The sequence below is a fragment of the Tamandua tetradactyla genome, chromosome 2, assembly GCF_023851605.1.
Source record: "Tamandua tetradactyla isolate mTamTet1 chromosome 2, mTamTet1.pri, whole genome shotgun sequence".
Classification (NCBI taxonomy): domain Eukaryota; kingdom Metazoa; phylum Chordata; class Mammalia; order Pilosa; family Myrmecophagidae; genus Tamandua; species Tamandua tetradactyla.
In genome coordinates this window covers 170,022,450-170,046,632 of record NC_135328.1, presented here as the reverse complement: position 1 = coordinate 170,046,632, position 24,183 = coordinate 170,022,450, and the positions used below count along the sequence as shown (strand labels likewise).

The following is a 24,183-nucleotide window of genomic DNA, read 5'->3' as shown; positions in this document are numbered from 1 at the left end:
GAGTTGGGAAATTTTCAGTGAAAATTTCTTCCATTAGTTTTTCTCCTCCTTTTCCCTTCTCTTCTCCTTCTGGGACACCCACAACACGTATATTTGTGCGGTTCATATTGTCCTTTAGTTCCCTGATACCCTGTTCAAATTTTTCCATTCTTTTCCCGATAGTTTCTGTTTCTTTTTGGGATTCAGATGTTCCATCCTCCAAATCACTAATTCTATCTTCTGTCTCTTTAAATCTATCATTGTAGCTATCCATTATTTTTTCTATGTTTGCTACTTTATCCTTCACTTCCATAAGTTCTGCGATTTGTTTTTTCAGTTTTTCTATTTCTTCTTTATGTTCAGCCCATGTCCTCTTCATGTCCTCCCTCAATTTATCGATTTCATTTTTGAAGAGGTTTTCCATTTCTGTTCGTATATTCAGGATTAGTTGTCTCAGCTCTTGTGTCTCATTTGAGCTATTGGTTTGTTCCTTTGACTGGGCCATATTCTCAATCTTTTGAGCGTGGACAGTTATCTTCTGCTGCTGGCGTCTGGGCATTTATTCAGATTTCTCTTGGTGTTGGACCCAGCAAGGTTGTAATATTTTTCTGTGAAATCTCTGGGTTCTGTTTTTCTTATCCTGCCCAGTAGGTGGCGCTCGTGGCACACGTTTGTCTGCGGGTCCCACCAGTAAAAGGTGCTGTGGGACCTTAAACTTTGGAAAACTCTCGCCGTTCTGGGGGTTCGCTAGCCGAAACGGCTTGAGCCGGCCCGGGGTCCGAACGCAGGGAGGGTTGCTGGTCGCCGCAGCCAGGGAAAGAGCCCGTCCGAATTTCCTAGTCGGCCCTGGGCAACAAGCGTGGCGGGAGGGCGCCAGCGGCAGCGGCCCGCCCGAGAGAGTGCACGTTCCCCGGGAGTCACGGGTTTGGAAGGGGCCTCCCCCACCCGTCTCCGTTCTCCGCGGCCTGGGGGTTTCCGATCCAATTCTCTCAGTTGGTCCGGGGGCTGCGCGTGGTGTGGGCGCCAGCCGTCTTTGTTTCAGGGGACCGCCTCTCCAATTCTCCCAGCCGGCCCGGGAAGGGGGAAGGGAGTAACTCCGGCCGCTTGCCACCCCGCCCGGTAAGGCCCGCGCGCCTCGGCGATCTCACCCGAGCTGCTTCTCTCAGCCAGCCAGCCGTTCCAGGATGGGGTACGCTGTCTTTTTTATCTCTGTTGTGGCTTTGGGCGCTTTCTGTATCGTTTCTACTCCCCTAGTAGGTGTCCTGGAGAAGAAACTAAGATCCGCGCGTCTTACTAAGCCGCCATCTTCCAGGAAGTCCCCTAGCCATGTTTCTTGATGATGATTGTATAGTGATATAGCTTTCACAATGTGACCATGTGATTGTGAAAACCTTGTGTCTGATGCTCCTTTTATCTACCTTGTCAACAGATGAGAGGAGCATATGGAATAAAAATAAATAATAGGGGGAACAAATGTTAAAATAGATTTAGTTTGAAATGCTAGTGATCAATGAAAGGGATCAGTAAGGGGTATGGCCTGTAAAATTTTTTTGTTTGTTAGTTATATTTTTCTGTTGTCTTTTTATTTCTTTTTCTGAATTGATGCTAATGTTCTGGGAAATGATCGTCATGATGAATATGCAACTATGTGATGATATTGTGAATTGCTGAGTGTATGTGTTGGGAACGTTTGTTTCTTGTAATTTTTTTTAATTAATAAAAAAAAAAAGAACACCCCAGAAAGGGGTTGTAGTGCTGCGGCTGTCCACTTTCAGGTGGTACCTGCATATCGTGCTGAACCATCTGTAAATCAGGCCCAAGTTTTCTCTTTCTCAGTTAATTCACTGTAAGGAACTCCCCAAGAGGCCATAGCTCTGGTCTGCAAAACAGAAGGTAATGTGGCAGGAGTGGAGACCATGTGCATTTGGGCCACTTCTTCATGTAACTTACTTGTGCCTTCAGGACCTGCTCTGGCCCTATCTCATATATACCATTTCCACTTTACAATAGAGTGCTTCTGCACCCGCCCAACTTTATGGCTTGGTGGGTCAGACAACACCCAGCTCATGATAGGCAACTCAGGTCTCATGGTAACTTGGTGGTGGCCCATGGTTAAGCGTTCAGTCTCTACTAAGGCCCAGTAGCAGGCCAAAAGCTGTTTCTCAAAAGGAGAGTAGTTATCGGCAGCAGATGGTAAGGCTTTGCTCCAAAATCCTAAGGGTCTGCGTTGTGATTCTCCTATAGGGGCCTGCCAAAGGTTCCAGACAGCATCTCTATTTGCCACTGACACTTCCAGCACCATTGGATCTGCTGGATCATATGGCCCAAGTGGCAGAGCAGCTTGTACAGCAGCCTAGACCTGTTGCAGAGCCTCCTCTTGGTTCAGGTTCCCACTCAAAATTAGCAGCTTTTCAGGTCACTCGATAAATGGGCTGGAGTAGCACACCCAAATGAGGAATATGTTGTCTCCAAAATCCAAAAAGACCAACTAGGTGTTGTGCCTCTTTTTTGGTTATAGGAGCGGCCAGATGCAGCAACTTATCCTTCACCTTAGAAGGGATATCTCGACATGCACCATACCACTAGACATCTAAAAATTTCACTGAGGTGGAAGGCCCCTGTATTTTTGTTGGATTTATCTCCCATCCTCTGACACAGGAATGCCTTACCAGTATGTCTAGAGTAGTTGCTACTTCTTGCTCACTAGGTCCAATCAACATGATATCATCAATATAATGGACCAGTGTGATATCTTGTGGGAGGGAGAAACGATCAAGTTCCCTGCAGACAAGATTATGACATAGGGCTGAAGAGTTGATATACCCTTGAGGTAGGACAGTGAAAGTATATTGTTGATCTCGCCAGCGGAACGCAAACTGTTTCTGGTGGTCCTTAATAATAGCTATTGAGAAAAAAGCATTTGCCAGATCAATACGTGCATACCAGGTACCAGGGGATGTATTGATTTGCTCAAGCAATGATACCACATCTGGAACAGCAGCTGCAATTGTAATTACCACTTGGTTGAGCTTACGATAATCCACTGTCATCCTTCAAGACCCATCTGTTTTCTGCACAGGCCAAATAGGAGAGTTGAATGGGGATGTGGTGGGAATCACCACCCCTGCATCCTTCAAGTTCTTAAGAGTGGCAGTAATCTCTGCAATCCCTCCAGGAATCCGGTATTGCTTCTGATTTACTATTTTGCTTGGAAGGAGCAGTTCTAGTGGCTTCCACTTGTCCTTTCCCATCATAATAGCCCTCACTGCACGAGTTAGCCAATGTGAGGATTCTGCCAGTTGCTCAGTATGTCTATTCCAATTATACATTCTGGAACTGGGGAAATAACTACAGAATGAGTCTGGGGGCCCACTGGACCCACTGTGAGAAGGACCTGAGCTAAAACTCCATTGATCACCTGGCCTCCATAAGCCCCCACTCTGACTGGTGGACAAGAATGACCTTTTGGGTCCCCTGGAATTAATGTTACTTCTGAACCACTGTCTAATAATCCCTGAAATATCTGATTATTTCATTTTCCCCAATGCACAGTTACACTGGTAAAAGGCCGTCGGTCTCCTTGGGAAAGGCTTGGAGGAAAATTAACAGTATAAATTTGTGGCAATGTAACAGGGTTCTCCCCCAAAGGGACCTGGCCTCCCCTTCATTCAAGGGGCTCTGGGTCTGTAAACTGTCTCAGACCTGTAAATTGATTAAGGGACATGACTCTGTGTTTTTGTAATTCAGGTTAGACTTCTGTTCACTTGACCTAGAACACTTTTGTTTATATAGCTCAAACAAGAATTTAGTAGACTGCTCTTCTATTGTATTTCTAGGTACCCCATGATTTACTAGCCAATGCCACAAATCTCTGCAAGTCATATAATTTTGACTCCTGCTTTGAGTTTGCTGTCTATTATAATAGCCACGTCTACCCTTTATAATAGCGATTAAGTGCTGTCACGTGGCTTCTGCCAACTCAGGATCTGGTCATCCCCATTGCATTTAAGGATTCCAGCTCAGTGACACCAGTTCCTACAGTAATATCTGACCTACAAAGAAGTACAACTACAGAGCTCTTCAGGGATGATGGCACTAGTCTCACAAATTTATTTCTCACTGTTCTGGTAAAAGGTGCATCCTCTGGACATTCCTGGGGTGTAAGAGCAGGCTTTGCATGATAAATCCACTATAGCATTCCAATCTCTCTAAGCCTCTGGATCCCCTCATCTACATCATACCAGGGCAGTTCTGGCATTTCAACCTCAGGTAATGTCAGCTACCTTTTGATCCATGTTTTAACCAACCATCCAAACAAACTGTTAATACCTTTTCTAACCCCTCGAGCTATAACACTGAATGCAGAATCTCTGCTTAGTGGGCCCATATCAATAAATTCAGCCTGATCCAGCCTTATATTCCTCCCACCATTATACCACACCCTTAAAATCCATTGCCACACATATTCTCCTGATTTCTGTCTATATAAATTGGAAAACTCACATAGTTCTTTCGGAGTATAATGTACCTCCTCATGTGTGATACTTTGTACCTCACCTTTAGGGGCTTGTTGGAACTTTAGTCTAGTTATAGGTCTGGAAGAATGAGGGGTGGTAGGGGTGGGTCATGAAAAGAATTAGAAATATCTTCCAAGCCATTTGCTTCAGGGCATTCATTTGCAGTTTCATCTGGTGAAACAGGATTAATCACTCTAGGGTTAATCCCTTCAGGAGGAGGTTGGGTGGCCTATTCCTCAAGGTAGGCTGGAGCTGGGGCAGCTATGTCCTCAGGGCAGACTATTACAGGGTTCTCTAGAGAAGACTCAGCATGACCTAGGGTTTCAACCTCACCCCTGACATCATTATTAATCCATATGTCACCATTCCATTTTTCAGGGTCCCACTCCTTTCCAATCAATGCCCTCACTTTAACGGCAGACGCTATGCAACGTTGAGATCTCAGTTTACATTGTAAAGTTGCTACTCTAACAATAAGATTCTGAGTCTGATTTTCAGGGATCTCAAGTCTACGGCTATAGGAAATAAGATTTTCCTTAAGGTTACTCATAGAAACTTCTACACCTGTCAGTCGGTACTTAAGCATCTCATTTGAAGCCTTAAGCCCATCCCTTTCACTCCTTAATGTATCCAGTGTATCTAATAACAACCAGCCAACATCTCTATACCTCTTATTTCCACAAAACTCCATAAAGGTGTCAAAAACATTATCCCTCAGAGCCTGGCTCTGTACAAGCAAAGCATTAGGACAATCAAATGATGATATTTTGACTATTTCTTTTGCGAACTCACTCCATAATGGGAATCAGAGTCCTTACTGCCTTTGAGTCCAGTCAGAGTAGAAAACCATTCATAAAAATCCATTTTTAAGATACTATTTTTTAAGAACCACTCTTGATACCAAGGAGTATTAGTGAGGATTCTCTAGAGAAACAGAATCAACAGAGAACACTCACAAATGTAGAATTTATAGAAGTGTCTCACATGACCGTGGGAACACAGAGTCCAAAATCTGCAGGGCAGTCTGTGAAGCCGAGGATTCCGATGGAGGGTCTGGATGATCTCCACAGGAGAGGCTCGCCGGCCGAAGCAGGAAGAGAGCCTGTCTCCTCTGAATCCTCCTTAAAAGGCTTCCAGTGATTAGATTAAGCATCACTCATTGCAGAAGACACTCCCCTTGGCTGATTACAAATGGAATCAGCTGTGGATACAGCTGACGTGACCATGATTTAATTCTATGAAATGTCCTCACTGCAACCAACAGGCCAGCACTTGCCCAACCAGACAAACAGGTACCACCACTTGGCCAAGTTGACACATGAACCTGACCATGACACTGAGGAACAAAAGGGACCTCAGATCATCTTCTCCTCACCAATCCCACATGGGAGCCCCCTCTAAACCTTGACATGCTCCTTCCGAGGACTACCTTCTCCAGGGAAGACTGCTTTGTCTTTTAACATCTCTGATTATTAGGAAAGTCCTTTTCTTAGATGAAATCCACCGGTTGTAGTTTCCATCCATTGGTCCTAGTTCTTTATCATTCATTACAACATTATATCATTCATTCACACCACAAAAAGCTTGTTGATCACTCAGTATGCCAAGAACTGTTCTATGCACAAAGGTGAATGAAACAGACAAAACTCCTGCTCACATGAAACTTATGAATCCTAGAAGTGAAGACAAACAACAAACTAAACAAACCACACAATTTCAGATACTAATAAGCATATTTAAGAAATAAGACAACAGAACGATAAGCTATAAACTGAATGGGGGAGGAGACTGTTTTAGAATGATTAATCAGGGACAGCTTCTCTGAGGAAGTGATATTTGGTTGAGACCAGATGGATGAAAAGGAGTCACCCCATTTTAGAGATAAAGAAATTAAGGAGCAGAGAAAGGAAGACTATGGCAAAATGACTAATGCTAAAGCTTCCTCTACCTTGCAGTGTGTTTACACAGCAGTGGCTTGGGCACAGCTAAGCTCCGTGGGCAGGGTCCTTAGTTCAACAAGCTCACCCTGGGCACAAAGTCCTCCTTTGGTCTCATCAGTTATCTCCCACAGCTGACGAGTCTCCTTTCTGGACCACAACTATTAAATAAGGGACTTGAACTAAAATAAGCTCCAAGGTTTCCTAAAGTAAGCTAGTATGGGATAATTAAAATGACCTAAGCTTTGGAATCAGACAGGTCAGAGTTCAAGTCCAACTTTCAACATCTGCTAGTTTTGTGATTGAATTTCTTTTGATCAGGGCTGCTCATCTGTAAAATAAGGATGATTATTACTTCACTGGCCCTTTGAGAAGGTTAAATGGAAAGTTATATATAAAATAGATGATGCAGGGGTTGTTTCCTAGTGCCTGCCCATGCGAAAACAAAACAACAACAACAATTAAAATAGATGATGCAAGTAGGATATTCAGTAACGTCAGTTACATTAAGGAACCTAACAGCTCTTAAAACTAAGTATATCATGTTTGCCAGTGATCTTCTCCTTCAAATACATGTCCAGAGAACTGAAAAACACTTCCTACTCATTCAAAGTCTATAAAATAAATCAGGATGCCTTCGTCATTTTGGAAGAACACCTCCTATGTTGTCTTTCTCAGAGCACCTGCTAAGGAAGGCTGATAAGACTGCTGTGTCCCTTCCCAAAGGTTCTAGCCTCATACTCCCCCTTATGTTCCATGTGGGAACTGCATTGTCTCTGCCCAAACCATGGTGCTGTAATCAGCCTGAGTACAGGGCTGAAAGAAAGAACTGAAGGAACTGACATTTGATAAACCCTATTACATGCTAGGAATCTTCTGAAGTGCCTTTCATACTTTATCTCATGGAGCACTCTTATCAGCCACTTAAGAGGAAACTGAAGTTCAGCAAAGTTAAATAACTTTCCAAAGTATCCATGGATAAGAGACAAATCAGGCCTATTTGAAGGAAGACTCGGAAAAATCAGCAGTGTAAATCGCACTACAACATAAAACCCAAGAAAACCTTATCAGGCCTATGATTTCCTTTCTAGCTTTGTCTCTCACCAGTAATCCCCTAGGTCCTTGTTGTCTGGCCACACCGAATATCTTAGAATTCCTAGAAAATTCTCATTCTTCAATGTTTTTGTACTGGCCTTAAGTCTTGAGTGCCTTCCTCAATACCCCTCTTTTATCTATCAGATTTCTTCCTACTCATCCTGCCATTCTATCCTTCTTACTTGGAGAGGATCTAATCCCTCCCTCTTTTTACTACTTCTGGACCTTTGACTTGGCTGTTGGCAAATGATGGCTTGTAAGACTGCCCTGTGACCCTTCCCAAAGGTTCAGGTATTGAGCACTGGGAATAAAACGATGAGCAAAACAAACACAGTCTCTGTCCTCATAGAACTTACGTTCTAGTGGGGAGAGCAGCCATTAAGCAAAAAATCACATAAATAATTAATTACCATTGTAATAATTGTTTTGAAGGAAAAGCAGTGGGGAGATAGAAAAGAAAAAGTTGTTTCGGTGGGGAGATCAGGGAAGTTTTCACAAAGAAACATTTAGTGGGATTTCTAAAGAAAGAGAGTTAGGCAAAATGTGGCAGAAGCACATCTCAGGTAGAGGGAACAGCATGTGTAAAGTCCATGAAGAATTTGACAAATGGGAAGAAGGCAGGTGTTACTGAAATATGTGAGATCTGAGGGAATGATATGCAGTGAAATTGGAAAAGCAGTTGGGTCAAAATTATGCTATCCATTTAAACAGCATTAATGATTTTGGACTTTATCCTGAGAGTAACGGTAGACAGATAATAAAGAGTTTGAAGTAGGAAAATGCCATAGACAGACATATTATAAAAAGAGCAATCACTGTGGGAAATGGTTATTGAGAGGGGCAAGGATGCATGCAAGGAGACCACTCATATAGCTATTCATTTATTAAGTCATCCCAGAAATATTTACTGAATGCCTACTCTGTGCCAGTTTCCATACTTAGGTTTAAGGATAGATACAGCAGTGAACAAGACAGACAAAAACCCTGCACTAATGAATCTTATCCTGCAAAAGTCAGGTGACATATGCTGGTGGTTTAGACCACGGTGGTAATGATAAGGATGGAGAGGAGTAGACATATTAAAAACACTTAGGAGAGAGAATGAGTAAATGGTGACTAAGGAGTGAAGGAGGAGATGTCAAGAATGGTTCTCAGGTTTCTGGCATGTAAAGCAATGGTGTGTGTGTGTTATTTACTTATTTGATAAGGAACACTACAAGAAGATCACTGTTAGGACCACCAGGATCCATTTCCTCTTTTTTAGTAGTTGGGGCCCTTTGGGGATTTTTGTATACAAGAACACAGTAGTTTGGCCAGCAGCAAATCAGGATGTTTATTGACACATGGTATCCCATAGGCATGGGGGTTGGATCAAGCAGTAGCCATGCAAATCTGAATGCAAAGGGAACTTTCAAAAACAATTTTACAGTAAAAAAAAAAAATACCCCACTCATTTTCCAATTTCAGTTCTGTGGTTTTTTTTTTTTAATGGGAACCATTTGGGTGGAGTTGTAAAGGCAGATGCAAGAGTAAAGCTATTAGAAGATTGAAAAGAAAATGAGAGGTGAAGAAAAGCTGACAGCATGGGTCAGGCTGGAGAGACACATACAGTCCATGGCTTGGTTAGTTTTTAGATGAGAGATATCAGTGCTGATTTAAATTCTGATAAGAATTATCCAACAGATATTGAGAGACTGATGATATAAAATAGAAAGGAACACTTAAGACAAAAATATTTTTGAGGACAAGGAGGTGATGTTTCCAAAGCTCAATGGAAAGGCCCTGAAAAGTAGGGGCCACCTCCCTCACGGGAACAGAGGGAAGGACAGTCCGCACTTACTGGTTGAAAGTAGAGGGAGTTACAACAGAAGAACTAGAGTAGGACAAAGTATAATGGAAGATGTTGACCAATTAGGCTGAAAGGACAAAGAGGTGATTGTGGTCAGAGAATGGAGTATATGAATGCAATATTTTAGAGAAAAAACGGTTTTGGGGTCAACAAAGTGAGGCCATTGGAGAGGGTGTCTGAGACAGAGTGGAGGTCACTGGTGAGGAGGAAGTCAAATAAATGAGAGGCCAAGATGTTAGATATGTTTCAGTTATGATGCTTTTGGCAGCAACTAACAGGAAGCTGAGCTTAACTGGCTTAAATGATAAGGGAATATATTAGTTTACATATCTGGAAGTCCAAAACAAAGTGGGTTTCAAGGCTATCACTGGCTCCAAATGTGTTTCTCTCAAGTTTTCCCAGTGTTCCCCTCCTTCATGTGTTGGCTTTATCCTCAGTCTGGTAACAAGTAAAAAATATATTTATATTTCCTGTGAGACCTCTCAGAATTTCTAAAACATTCATTTGAATTAAAAATCATTTAAAGGGATTCACTGTTATCCAAACTTATTTAACCATGGAATCCTTTCCTGAGAGACTAGTGTTCTATGGAATACATTTGGAAGATGCTGTTATAACCTTGTTAAACAACAATTATTGACTGCTATATCACTCTCAGTTCTTGGTGGTAAGCCACAGAAACTTATTCTGGTTTAAGGAAGACTGTAATTTATTAAATAACATTGAATAAGTCATAAAATACCCAGGGAAGCTGGAGAACCAGGTCTGGAGTACACAGTGCTGACTTGCTGGGAATGACATCACTGCTGCTGTCTCCCATCACTAAATTGTACTACCAGCACCACTAGCCAACAACACTAGGCACCCCTATTGGTGCCACTACCATCACTGACCCAAGAACTGAATCTCCCTGCAAATACTGTTATCTCTGCTGCCAAAGAACTTGGGAGGAAATGTATCCAATTGGCTGAGTGTAGGCCATGTGCCTATACTCGAGCTGCAAAAGGCCTGGGAAAGCAATCATCCAGCTTCTAAAATGGAAACGGGCTTGACATGCCTCTAGAATTTACAAGGTCGAACATTTCCTGAACCTAAGAAGTGATATTAATGCTGTGACCAAAAGAGAATTTAAAATGTCCATTTATGTCCACTACCTTGTCCTACATGACATTTATCTTTTTTCCTCATATTTATACTTTAAAAACATATCTAATTAATATAATGCAACTGAAAATGCAATTACCCACTACTGAAAGTGACATAACCCAAAGTCTTATCATTAATCATATACTACATCCAGTTACAAATCTTGACCCTCTAAGTCATGATCATTTTTTCTCTAATTCCCTAAAAATCACATCTCTATATTTTATATCTTGATTAGGAAGCTCACCACTATAGTCAGCAGGGTTCTACTGCAGATGATAGAAACTATTCTAGCTATTTAAACAGAGAGGATTTAATACAGGGAATTAGTTGTTTAAAAAAATCACTGGAAGGGCTGGAGGAACAGACACAGGGCTTGGTTCCAAAGAATCACTCCCATAACACCATGGACTGTCCTCAAAAGGAAAACTAAAACTTTACATCAACTTGGAAGGCAGGAATCAGAATTCTGCTCCCCCAGGTTCTGGTTCCAGGATTATATCACTTTAGCTACATCTGGGAATAAGGAAGTGATTGTCCTCCTGGAACATACTGTGAAAGTAGAAATGGGGGAAACAGGAAGCTGAATTATTTGTTCCAGAGCCATGCCTCCAGGATCACATCAACAAAATGGAGGATTTGTACTCTGATATTTCTCTCCCCACAGCTTTCAGTTCAGGCCTCCCATATAAGCATCACTGTAAAGTGATTTCCCTGCTCAGAAGCAATATTGAGAGTAAAACTCTGATGGAGACTAAGGTACCAGGTAAGTCCACAGATATTGGTGCTATAAGCATAAATTTGGTGGGGGGCGGGGAATCAGTTAAGGTCAAATCACTGCTTCATCCAATGTGGAAGGGATCCAGTGGAATAAAAATGACATACCTGGCTGTTTCCCAGGTACTTGGATTGTGGTACCAAGTCCAGAGAGTCAATGTTAGTTGCTGCTGCTGGCAAGTTGGATCAGCCTTGGAGAGGATGCATAACAATAAGCAGTGACCTTGTTGTTATATGGCTTCTCATGGCCCAGAGAGGCACAGGAGAGCACCCACGTTGTTCTGCTCAGTAAAGGGAGTGGAAGTGGTCCTGAGGTGGGTAGGTGAACCAGGAGGGGCTTTGCTGACAGGATAAAGGGGTAAGTGAGTAGACTGACCTGATAGAATAATAGACATCTCAGCAGATGCAAGCATGGAAGGATGCACAGAGACCAGGTAGATGCTAGCAAGGGCAGTGTCTCCTGTCTGATGTCATAACAATGTATAACCCCTAAAATTTAGATGCAACCTAGAGGAGGAAGTAGAAAAAATCCTGAAGTTGACCGAGTTTAAACGTCAAGTGACTGAAAAACCTTGGACCTTACTATAAAAGATTTCTCTATCTTCATACAGAATAGGGGTTTGAAAAAGAGTTGTCATTGGAAAATACAATTAAGATCTTTTTTTGTAATTATATTACTTGGCTTGAAATTTTATAGCTGCTACGTTAGCTATTCTTGAATTGGTTGACTTGAATACAAATGGCATGGTATAGCATAGTAGTTAAAAGCTGGACTCAGGAACCAAATTTTCTGCATTCAAACCCCAGGTCTGATATTTACTATCATAGATAATTTACTTACTGCTGTGTGCCTCAGTTTCCTTATATGTAAAGCAAGGATGATGATGATGACAACGGCGGTTGAACCAAATTCATTATGGGATGAGAATGAAAAGAGTTAATACTACCTGAGAGTTTAAAATAGCACTGGTACATAGTGCTATATGTGTGTTTGCATTAACAAGTGAGGAATGTCTGAAATCAGTAGACTTGAAACATCTTTGCTTGCATGATCTCTGAAAGAATTTTGGAAAACTACTCCCTTATATACTTTAAAGTTGATATCTAAAGGTTTCATCAGAAGTTTAAATAATGGTGAAGGACATAATGTATGGTGTATTGTAAATATTAACATTTAAAAATAAAATGGTTACATAACTTTTAAAAATGACTCCACTAGAATCTATGTACCATAGAAATGTGATATCCACTTTTTCAACTTAAAAATGATACATGCACAAGCTCTTCTTAACACCTGGAAATTTTACATCATTTTTTCTCCTCAAACTTGTATTTCATTCACTCTGCCAATAAAATTTTAACCCAATGTAACGCATTTATATGCTTGAAAGTCTCTTATTGATCACCATGTCATATTTCTCAATTGTAAAATGTTTTTAAGTAGAATTAAAACGTTAAAATTTTCTGTGACTAAAAAAAGAATCTAAGTTCTCTTGGATACCTTTTATACTCTATTTTACAACCTCTTGACCTTTTTTTTTTTTTTGCTTCAGCTGTTGCAGTGGCAACCAGTTACATTTGTAGCTAAGGACACTTTCTCAGACTACCCCTACCCCCATTTATTTATTTATTTATTTATTTATTTTTATTAATTAAAGAAAAAAAAGAAATTAACCCAACATTTAGAAATCATTCCATTCCCCATTTATTTTATTTTATATTGTGTATTTAATTTTATATTCTATTTTTTTTTCATTTATCACTTTGAAGGCTGAACAAAACTCAATCGAGTTCTTGATGCCCATAGATGAAATAAACAATAGCCCTTATAAAGAGAGCAACATATTTTTTCCTATAGGGTTGTTTAGAAAGATGTTTCAGGGCTCTTTCTTTCATTTGGTCATATATTCATCCAACCAAAAAAATTGACATAATATGGAAGATTAAACAGATAAGTAAAAACTAAAAATATTGCAATTTAATGAGTTCCATAGTGGAGATACGAGGATATTGCATGGGAATAAAGAAGAGAAAGTGATTCTTTTACCTGGTGGGATAAGTCAGAGAAGGCTTCCCAGAGCCGGTGAGGCTGGAACTATAGCCTCCCAAATTAGGAGGATTTAGAGAGGCAAATCATACACACAAAAATTGAGAGAATATGGAATTAACTCATACTGTAATAATTTGTGCAGAATAGATCATTTGGGATTAAAATGGTAGAATACAGTGTTAACTGGATTATAAAGATAATAGATTCAATCCAAGTTACTATACCAATGAAAATAGTAATACGGGGAGAATAGGGACAAAAAATGGAGTAGTGGATATTTTAAATAGGGTGAGAAAAGCTGCCTTTCAAGGTTAAATTCACATAACAGGAGAAGTAGGCACTTTTTCAGCAAGTGCTGGACAAAATTGAGAGCTGCCTTTACCAGCAAGCACAAAGCCATATTTCAAAGGAGACTTAAATTATGTCCAGGTGCCAGGAGAAATCTCACTGGAGAGCTTTCTATTTCCTATGGATTCTTGCTTGCTCTACTGCAGGACTGAAATTCATCAAGTCAATAGTAGGGACAGACCTTCTCACCACTCTATTTTCAGCCTCTTGTGGACAAAATCTGGTGACTGTTCTGTGCTCTATTGACTGGTTCATGATCATGGTATACCCGTTGATGTTGAACAGCGAGGTGTATGTACACTATTTTGAGTTACACTTAGGCCTTGGTTGCCCCCCAACTGTGTTTGGTCCCCCCATTTATTTTGACATTTCCTCCCCTGCTTCACTTTCTTCAGTCTTTCTTGACCCTTCCTATTCCTTAGAATCTGTTTCCAAAATATATGGCCTGTAAAGAAACACTTATCTCAGGCTCTGGTTTTTGGGGAAGCCAAGCTAACACAAAAAGTTAAAATTTTTCTTCCAGATTCAGTTATCATTATAAGAATTGGTGGCATACCAGTAAAAACATCAAACATGACAAATGTTGATAATTATTAAGCTTTAAAAGCAAATTTTTATTGAAATTATCTCTTAATGACTGAGGCTTTTACAAAATCTGGTTCATTGTGAACATAATTAATGACACTGAATTACATATTTGAATGTGGTTAAAAAGGGAAAATTTACATTGTATATATGTTACTAGAGTAAAATAAACACACACACACATACAGAACTATACAACACAAACAGTGAACCCTAATATAAACCATGGACTATGGTTACTAGCACAATTAAAATAATAATCTTTCATTAATTGTAACAAATGTACCACATAATGCTAGGTGTTAATAATAGGGGGAATATATGGGAACTCTGTATTTTCTTCATGACTTTTCTGTAAACCTTCAAATTCTCTAATAAAAAAAATCTGGTTCATGTTTCTGGGGAAGAATGTCACTTACAACTAGAATGAGACAGGTTTCAGCATTAACTCTACTTTTCATGTCAAAAGTAATTCTCAAAATGTTAAAAATGTAATTTTCAAACAAACTCTCAGCACATGCCAAAATTTTCATTAACTCACTAATGAGGACCAGCATGATGACAAAATCAATTCAAAGGCAGATAAAAGAAATTTACATATATATTGTCAGTGATAAAATGGAATTCTGAAATAAAATTGCTAAATGAGATAAATCCATAACATTTTAGCTTATCTTCTCCTTGGGAGAGGAACCATTTTCATCTTATTAGTTTTCTATAATTTAGTGCCTAATTCTATATAGAGTTTTAAAATGTCTGGGCCCTAAATAAATGGAAAATCAAATTAAGTTATATTTTCTTGGAAAGTCAGATATCCCCTTAGGCAGGCTTGTTAGACAATGCTCTGAAATGACATTAAAAGTTTTGAACAACTTTTCTTAAAACTAGTTATTACTTGCCAATATATACATGCTGAGAAAGGTTCACATAGGTATACAAGAATAGAAGAGTTTTGTTATTGCAATGGCATTAAATTCTTTGAACTCAGTTGTATGCCAAAAATAAGTTATCTAAAAATCAAAAATTATTTTTAATTATTTATCAGTTGATAATCCAATTAAGTTCTGTCCTAGTTTGCTAGCAGCCAGAATGCAATATACCAGAAACAGAATGGCTTTTAAAAAGTAGAATTTAATAAGTTGCTAGTTTACAGTTCTAAGGCCATGAAAACGTCCCAATTAAAGCAAGTCTATAAAAATGTCCAAATAAAGGCACCAGCAAGAGGTTACCTTCACTCAAGAAAGGCCAACGAAGTTCAGGGTTTCTCTCTCAACTGGAAGGTTATGTGGTGAACATGGGGACATCTACTAGCTTCCTCTCTAGACCCTCTGCTTCATGAAGCTACCTGGGGATGTTCTCCTTCTTCATCTCCAAAGGTGATGGTCTCTGTGGTTCTCTCATTTTGATGTTTTCTCCAAAATGCTCCCCCTTTTTTTTTTTTTCACATGAGCAGCAACCGGGAATCAAACCTGGGTCTCTGGCATGGCAGGTGAGAACTCTGCAAAATGTTTCCACTTTTAAAAGATTCCCATAAACTAATCAAGACCCACAAGAAATGAATTGAGTCACATCTCCCTCTATTCAAAAGCTAATACTCACAACTGGGCAAGTCACATCTCTGTGGAGAGAACCTAATCAAGTTTCCAATATACAGAGCTGAATAGGGTTTAAGAGAAATGGTTGCACACATGCCACGGTGGCTCAGCAGGTAAGAGTGCTTTCCTGCCATGTCTGAGGACCCAGGTTCAATTCCCGGTGCCTGCCCATGTAAAGGAAAAAAAGAGAAATGGTTGCTCCCATAAGATTGATTAGAATTAAAACATGGCTTTTTTTAGGGTACATAAATCCTTTCAAACTGGCACAGGTTGTCTTTCAATCATATTGTAAGCAAAGCATTAGAAAACATGTAACTTGCAAAAGAATTTATTACCCTTTCATTAGAGTCATTCACTTTTTAAATTTCTGGGAAGTACACCAAAAAGACATATCAAATACCTGTTAAATTTACCCTAGATCTTTTCACTTGTATTTGAGATACCTTGTGGGCTGTTATGTACCCCAGAAAAGCCATGTTCTTTTAATCGTAACCCAGTCTTGTGCAGCAGAGCTATTGTTTGGATGTGACCTTTCAATTAGGTTGTTTCCATGGAGATGTGACTCACTCAATTGTGGGTGTGACCTTTTGATTAGATTATTTCCATGGAGATGTGCCCTGCCCATTCATTGTGGGTCTTAATTAGTTTACTGGTATTCTTAAAAGAGCTCATGGAGAGAAAGAGCTCAGAACCTACATAGACAGACACTTAGAAATGCTTGGAGAGCCAATACAGATAGCAGACACCTAGACACGGATGTTTGGAGATACAGAAGATGCCAGAAGCTTCAGGAGATGTCAGAAGCTGAGAGAACGTTTGAAACCAGAAGCTGGGAGGAAGGACAGTAGACACTGCCAAGTGCCTTCCCATGTGACAGAGAAACCCCAGACAGAAAATTGGCCTTTCTTCCAAGAAGGTATCCTCTTGTTGGTGCTTTAATCTGAACATTTTCAAGGCCTTAGAATTGTAACTTGTAACTTAATACAACCCCTTTGGAGACCCTTGCTGGTATATTGCATTCCAGCAGCATTAGCAAACTTGTATAACCTAAATGCCTTAGAAAAAACTAAGAAAATTTTTCCTAATATGCTTTAATAAAATACATTTCTCTTATCATTTTAAAATCAAACTTCATTTAATTTATGGAAAAAGTCTTAAATATTACCTAATTGGCCAAGCCAGTCTTGACTGTCAAATCAATCAGCTAATTCTGACTTTCTTTCAGAAAGATTGGCTTCATTTTGGAGAACAGGAATAAGTGTTTTAAAATCAAATGCATTAAGTTACAAATTACATATAATAAAATACACGTTTAGTTTAAAGTTCAGATGAGTTTTGACGAATGTTTACACCTGTGTAGCCAACACAGTCAATATTCCCGTCAACACAGAAAGTTCCCTCGTGTGCCTTTGCAGTCAATTCCCTTCTACCCACCAATCCCATGTAACCACTGATCTGATCTCACATTGTAGTTTTCTTTTAAAACTTCATATACTTTTTTGTATCTTTTATTTAGCATGTTATTTAGATTCCTCCACATCGTTTGATGTATCAATAGTTTGTTCTTTTTTATTCTGAGTAGCATCCCATTCAATTAATATACCCCAGTCTGTCCATTTACTTGTTGACAGATATTTAGATTGTTTAGTTTATGGATATTACCGAATAAAGCTACTATGAATATTCTCATACAAGTTTCTTGTCTATGTGTGTGTGTGGACACATTTCATATAATCCACATAGTCACTGAGTCCTGGAATTGTTAGGTAACATAGAGTATATTTAACCTTATAAAACATAGCTGAACTGTTTTCCAAAGTGGTTGTACCATTGTACACTTCCTCCAGAGGTATATGAGAGTTCTAGGTTGCTCCACAACCTTGTCTACACTTGGTACCATCAGTCTTTTTAATTTTAAGAATTTCGATGGGTTGTGAAATGGTATCTCATTGTGGTTGAAATCTGTATTTCTCTGATGCCTAATAATATCACACATTTTCATGTGCTTACTGGCCATTCATCTTATTTTGTGAACTACCTGTTCAAGTCTTTGCTCAGAGGCAATATTGAAACTCAGTTCACTTTTCAGTTCAAATAAACATATTACTATGAATCTCTACTACAGCTATCTTAGTTTCAAATCCTAAGATTGGTAGATGAGAGGTGAGTTGTCATGAATTTGTCACTGGATGACTTCACTTTTTTTCCTAGTGATCTCTGAGAACTCTTCCTCAGGGGCGAGACTTTTAATAATAGTTGGGGCTTGGAAGAAGCAAATTTTCATCACTTCCACATGTCTGAATTTTGCACACCTGAATTCAAAACATCCCCCAAATGACCTAAACTACTCCATTTCTAATGCTAAGCTTTGCTCTTGACAGAACTATGCAAAACACAGAGCAAAGTACAAGACAAAAAGCCACTAATTGAGGAAGCTTAATATTATGTCAGTTTCCCTTTGATGCCCAAGAAGTTTTTACATTTCAGGGTGAGAGGAAAGCTTTTTCTCTATAAAATGGGAAAAGGTAGGAAAGAACTATCTCGATGACATTTTCGGGAAAATAATTTTTAAAAAGATATGGAAATCAATTCTCTTCAAGTTTCTGTGCCCATGTACCTCTTGTAAAGTCTTTATGTACCTCAGATTGAAAACTCCTGTTCTAAGCAGTCATGCCTTGGAATTTAAAGGAAGTAATGCAATGTGTGTTGGGAGAAACCTGAGCTCTGGAGTCAGACAGTAGTGACTGGAATCCAGTATTTACTTAGTCTAGGAACTGAGGGTGTAACTTCCCTCTGTGAAGTTTCCTTCTCCATAAAATGAGACTAATAATGTGTAATCCAGTATGTAAGATTTAAAGAGGATATATGATAAGAATTTACTATAGAATTTGGCAATTCACTTGAAAGTACACTGTTTTGTGATCTTGGAACACAGGGCAGAGGAACCCATAGCCTCTGCCCTAGAGGAGCATGTCCTCTGATGGTGGTCAAAGATGGGCAAATAGATAACATCAATATAATGTGTGCAGGACGATGCACCACATTAGGATATGCAGTAAGGGATGCATTAAGGGATGGGAGATTTTATCATCATGAGAAAGGTCAGGAAAGACTCTCTGGAAGAATGGCTCAAAATAAGTGGCAAAGGATGGGTAGAAAGAAAACATATTTTAGGCAGAGGGGGCAGAGTGAGCAAAGACACACAAGCTTAAGGTAGGTTTGTAAGGGAAACTCAATGCAATTTTGGTTTCACCACAACACAAAATGCAAAGACATGAATGGGTGGGTACAAATGAGATTGAAGAGGCAAGCAGCTTCTTAAAGGCAATGTTAAAGATAATGACTTTATATTGGGCTTTAGCGTCTTTATATATTTCTAATTCTTTTTCTATAAAATGAGGATTACAATATTGCCTTTCTCACAGGGCCAACAGGACTAAAAGGGAAACTAAGTGGGGGTAAAACACATAAAGCACTCAGAAGAGTGCCTGGGAGATACTGAGGTTCAATTATTTTCTATTTTTAATGCTATTATCTTGAAATTAGCAGGAAAGTCCTGAAAGGCTTTAAGAAGGGGACATGGTCACATGTGCATTTTGGAAAGATCGGTCAGGAGGAAGCAAGGAGGATCAAATGAAGGAGGAAAGTATATTGGAGGCAAATAGGTAAGAGACTGCCAGAATAAATAGTCTAGGAAAGAACAAAGGCTTGCTCTGTGCTAAGACAGTGATAATGAGGATGAAGGGAATTCAAGTTATTTAAAAAGTTGAACACATGAGCCCTGGCATCCATTTGAATGTAGGAGCTGAGGGAGAGGGAGGAGTCTAGGGTGACTTCTAGGTTAGGCTCTCCAGCTAGTTTTCTTTTTTGATCACCATTCCTCCCTCCATTTACCAATAACAAAAAGGCCATCAAACACATTTCCTTTTTAGTTTCATTAAAGTTTAATGGAACAATTAATATTTTTTCTTTTTTTATAACTCCAGTATGAAAATACATTGATGACTTGACAAAAATGGCTCCACATAGGGCTTGATGGTTTGAGTTTCTCCAGTAACAAGGGAATGCATGCTTCCAACTAGGACTGAGTCAAAACACACAGCCATTCCTGCACACACATGCGTGCAAACAGGGAAGCCCAAGCAGGAGAAGAGGAAGGAAGTTACAGGAACTGGGGAAAATGCCCAAGATTAGGAGAAAAAAACAGGCCGGTATCCTCAGTAAGAGCTAGAATTACTCATATACATTTAAGATTTTTGTTGTTGTTGTCTTAAATTCATAAGCAATTTTAACATTTTAGAAAAGAGGCTACTAGTCTCATTTCACCACCAAGGTGAATAAAGCAGGAAGAAATGGAAAAAAGATTCAAATACTTCAGTTTGAGCAGACCTCCAAGTGGCTCTTAAAGTTCAAGTTTTTCTGTAGAAAGGGTTCATTCTTTACATTCAGTGACATCAACATTTAGGTGAGAGTGGGCAGGAGATGGAAGTCGGTGAGAGAACTCCTTTTAGTGTCCTGGTTGTTTTAATGATTTTGTGTGATTCTTCAATATTCCTTTCCCTGCCATTTTCCTTCCAGAACCCAAACTTGGATGAAAGAAGGGATGCATTTATGTTACAACTCATCTTCAAGATGTTTCTCTCTGAAGGCATCACCTGTCAGCCTTTCCTGAGCATCCTTCATTCCTTGAACAACTGTGAAATAAAGGTTGGGGATGGGGGATTATGAAATAGGTCTTTAATACTTGACATTTGATTATCAATGTAGACTTAAATGTTTCAGATGTGAAATGTGAGGTTCTGAACTTGACATCAAAGTTCTGCATTTTAACCCTGATTCAGACAGGATTATAAAAATATATATTTACACAGGAGTATAAAAATCAAATGAGAGAATGGATAATAAAAGTGTTTTATAAATTATGAAATCCTACAAAAATGTTAGTAGTTACTTTGGCTTACCCTCTAGGATCAGAATTGATCCCTTGCCACAAACTGTTGATAATTCATTCGACACTAAGGAATACAGAACGCCTTCCTACCTTCCCTATTATGTCTTCTGGATGAATGCTGTGTTTATATCATTTCCTGTGGAGGGTATGATTACAGTGCTATGTGCATGAATACATGTGTGTGCTGGGAGTAGGGAAGATCTCCACTGAAGGGATGGCCATTTCCATTATCCACCATACATGGAAGAAATTCTCAGGCATAATAAAGAGAAACCCGGAAGGAGAGCTTTAGGGAAACTGGAGATAAAAAGTCTTGTCAATCTATGGGCACCCCTCTTGTGGATTTAAGACTTCAATGAGGGCAGCTGTTTAGGTATAGGATCCTGAGATCTATAATAAAACTCCTACACAATGGCAGGCCAGGAGCTAGGTTGAGTCAGAATCAACGAATCTTAAAAAGCAAGCCTTGATATAGTTTGCTATTTCCTTTTTATTTTGCCTAAGGCTTTAGTAAGTCCAGTTTTAATGTTCTAGTTTCTTGTCAGCTAAGCTATGGGGAATTTAGAGAAGGGCCTTATGTCCACCTTTGTACTAATGTGTTAATTTGGACTCCAGTATGGAAATGTGGAGGCAATTCCAAAGGGAAGATTCCAAATTCTCAAGGGGTAAGAGTTGGGGAGCTAAAGTCAGCTGCCCTTCATCATGTGAAAGTTTTCCCTCTAATACCAATCCCAACTATTCTGCATTTGATAAAGGAAAAGGACATTCTCATGAAGATGTTGGGATATCTCCTCTCTCCCTATTCTGAGTACCAAGGTCTCAAAACATAAAGTTATCAACAAACTGGCAATTTAGCCAGGAAGGGACACAAGGCAACTTAGCAAACAACCACCTTTATATAGATTGGGGTGGGGGACACTTTGCAAGAAAAACCATGACAATCCATGATATGGATTCCAACCTCTACGTCTAAAATGATAATACTCAAGGATAAGCAGCCATGACTGACTTATGATATCAACCTTCCTTCAACTGTTTGTACTACTGCTGTTCCTTCTGCCTGGAATATGTTTTCATTTTCTTCTGCTAGCCAGATTTCATTCTTCAGGATTCAATCCAGTCACATCTCCTCTAGCAAGTCTTACAGATCTTCCACGTTGGGCTACATCCTCCTCCCTTCCCTCTTCTGTAGCTTGAAAAGTCTTTTTCATATCTGCACATAGAAACAAATCCTTATCCTTCTAGGTCCACTTAAAATTTAACAACTATGAAACCTTATAGAGTTGTTCAGCTAACAGTCAATATTCTTCCTTCCTCTGAATTCCTACAGGAAGAGTAATATTAGTGCAGTGTGACTAACTGTGAGACCCTGGGCTCACATGTGAGAGTATCACTTTGAACCTCAGTTCTTTATAGTTTCCTGTGGGTCAGTTAGCAGCCTACTGGATTGTACGTTGCTGGGGAAGGAGCTCAGTCTTATCTTTCTCCTACATCCTACACAGACTTGAGCCAAGAGTTAGTTATCCAGCAGATGCTCAGCTAACATGGTGAACTGGGTTTTCTATCGTGGATCTTATGAGCGGTTCATCCTAGTGTAATCTAGTAGCAATCCTCCCTATTCTTTTCAGTGCAACTGTACCTTGCTCAGCATTGATGTAGAAATATTTGTAGCTGGGGTTTCCATTCTCATTGATGATTTCAGGACGCACCTTGCCACTGGGATCTATTATAAACAAAATCACAGAGGGGTTGTAGTAATTATGATAGAGAGGTATTTTAAACCCTATATTGTACACTAGGCCCTCCATTTTTGCAACTCATTAACTCAGCCACTACCTACCCTGTACTTTATGCTCCAATTACAACGAATTTCTTGCATTTCCCTGAACACAAACCTCCATAGTCTCCATTCCCTCTTCCTGGCATGTTCCTGCTACCTTTACTGCACGATGATGGCAGGAACCTACAGTTTTATTTGTATCTCCCATAGAACCTAGCAGAATACAAAGATTAGGTGGATCATTAAATATTTGTTGAAAAATTATTTGTAGACATTTGTCTGGTTATATCACTCCATGGTCTAAATCTCTTCACAGTCTTCAGCTCAACTATGGAGTCAGGGGTAGAAATGGCAGCTTATCTCTGTTAGGCTGCAGTGCCTAATACAGTGCTTGGCATATGGCTGATGATCAAATGATAGCTAAATGAATAAATGGAAGATCAACAGATCCCAAAAGCAATTAGTTAACGGGAAAAGTTTTCCTTCAAACTTGCAGTCAGAACTTCCCCATTCTCTCTCGAAACTTTTTTTTTGTTTTTTAATTGTCAATGTTGGTTTTTGTCATCTCAGTACACAATCATTAGATGGAGTCAGTGCCTTGATTCATTTATGTCTTCTTCCACATATGGATTCCCAGAGTAAGATCTTGTGCCTTACCCAGGAAAAGGATTCGAGGAATGTAACCCCCATCAGGGCTGAAATCTTCTTCCTTGGGCTCCTCTTCATCCTATAAGATTCATTGTAAACCTTAAGTCAGATCATGTCCCTCTTCTGCTTAAAACCATTCAGTGGCTTCCCATCTCACTCAGGGTAAATTCCCAAATCCTTGCAGTGGCCTATGAGGCCCTCCCTGGTCTGCCACATCTCTTAACTTCATGTACTACCATTCTTTCCCTCATTCAGTCTTCTTCAGCCACACTGACCTCCTTGAAATTGCTGTCATTAAACAAGCCAGGCATGCTCCTACTTCAGGCTTTGTACTTTACCTTCCCTCTGCCTGGATTCATGACCCCCTTGTCCACATAGCTCACTCCCTTATCTGCTTTCTTTGCCCAAATCTCACCTTTTCTCTCCACCTATTTAAAACTGCAACCCATCCCCATCTCTTTCCATTTTTAGCCACAGCATTTATCATCATCCAACCTATTTTATTTTATTTATCTGTCTTTCTCCCTACAATAGAAGGTAATTTCACTAAGGTCAGGAAGTTTTGTCTTTTTGTTCAATGATGTATTTTCAGTGTCTTTATCAATAGCTTACACATAGTTTTCTTGGATACATTAACAAGACTGGCATTTTAGTTACAGTTGTGGGGTTACAGTCCTCCCAAGACGTTTGGTCACACAATCAGCTCTCTTTAAGAAATTTCCAAAGTTCAAGAATGCTCACTGAAGACATTATTATCTCTGTCTCCTCTGCGTGGGAATTCTAATTTTACCACAGAAAATGGTAAGGAGATCATGTCTGTGGCAAGCCAACAGTAATTTTGTAGTTTTTGATATGGTTCCCATTTCAGGAAAGTTCAAATACGGTCATTTCTTCAAACTATAACATGACTTTGCTTTGAAGGAGGT

At 39.6% G+C, this 24,183-nt stretch overlaps 2 protein-coding genes across 5 annotated transcripts in view; both read right to left on the bottom strand.

Annotated features, from left to right (window-relative positions):
- RAB3B (RAB3B, member RAS oncogene family) overlaps positions 1-24,183 on the bottom strand; it is a 232,478-nt gene that overhangs the window by 96,200 nt on the left and 112,095 nt on the right. The window lies entirely within an intron of this gene.
- TXNDC12 (thioredoxin domain containing 12) overlaps positions 19,799-24,183 on the bottom strand; it is a 56,333-nt gene continuing 51,948 nt past the window's right edge. For both annotated transcript variants that reach the window (XM_077149673.1, XM_077149672.1), the window contains exons 5-7: positions 23,267-23,336; positions 22,469-22,552; positions 19,799-20,572 (exon numbers count right to left, since the gene is read on the bottom strand). In XM_077149673.1, the coding sequence (XP_077005788.1) occupies positions 20,493-20,572; positions 22,469-22,552; positions 23,267-23,336 (234 nt within the window). In that variant the 3' untranslated portion in view covers positions 19,799-20,492. The remainder of the gene's footprint in view (positions 20,573-22,468; positions 22,553-23,266; positions 23,337-24,183) is intronic.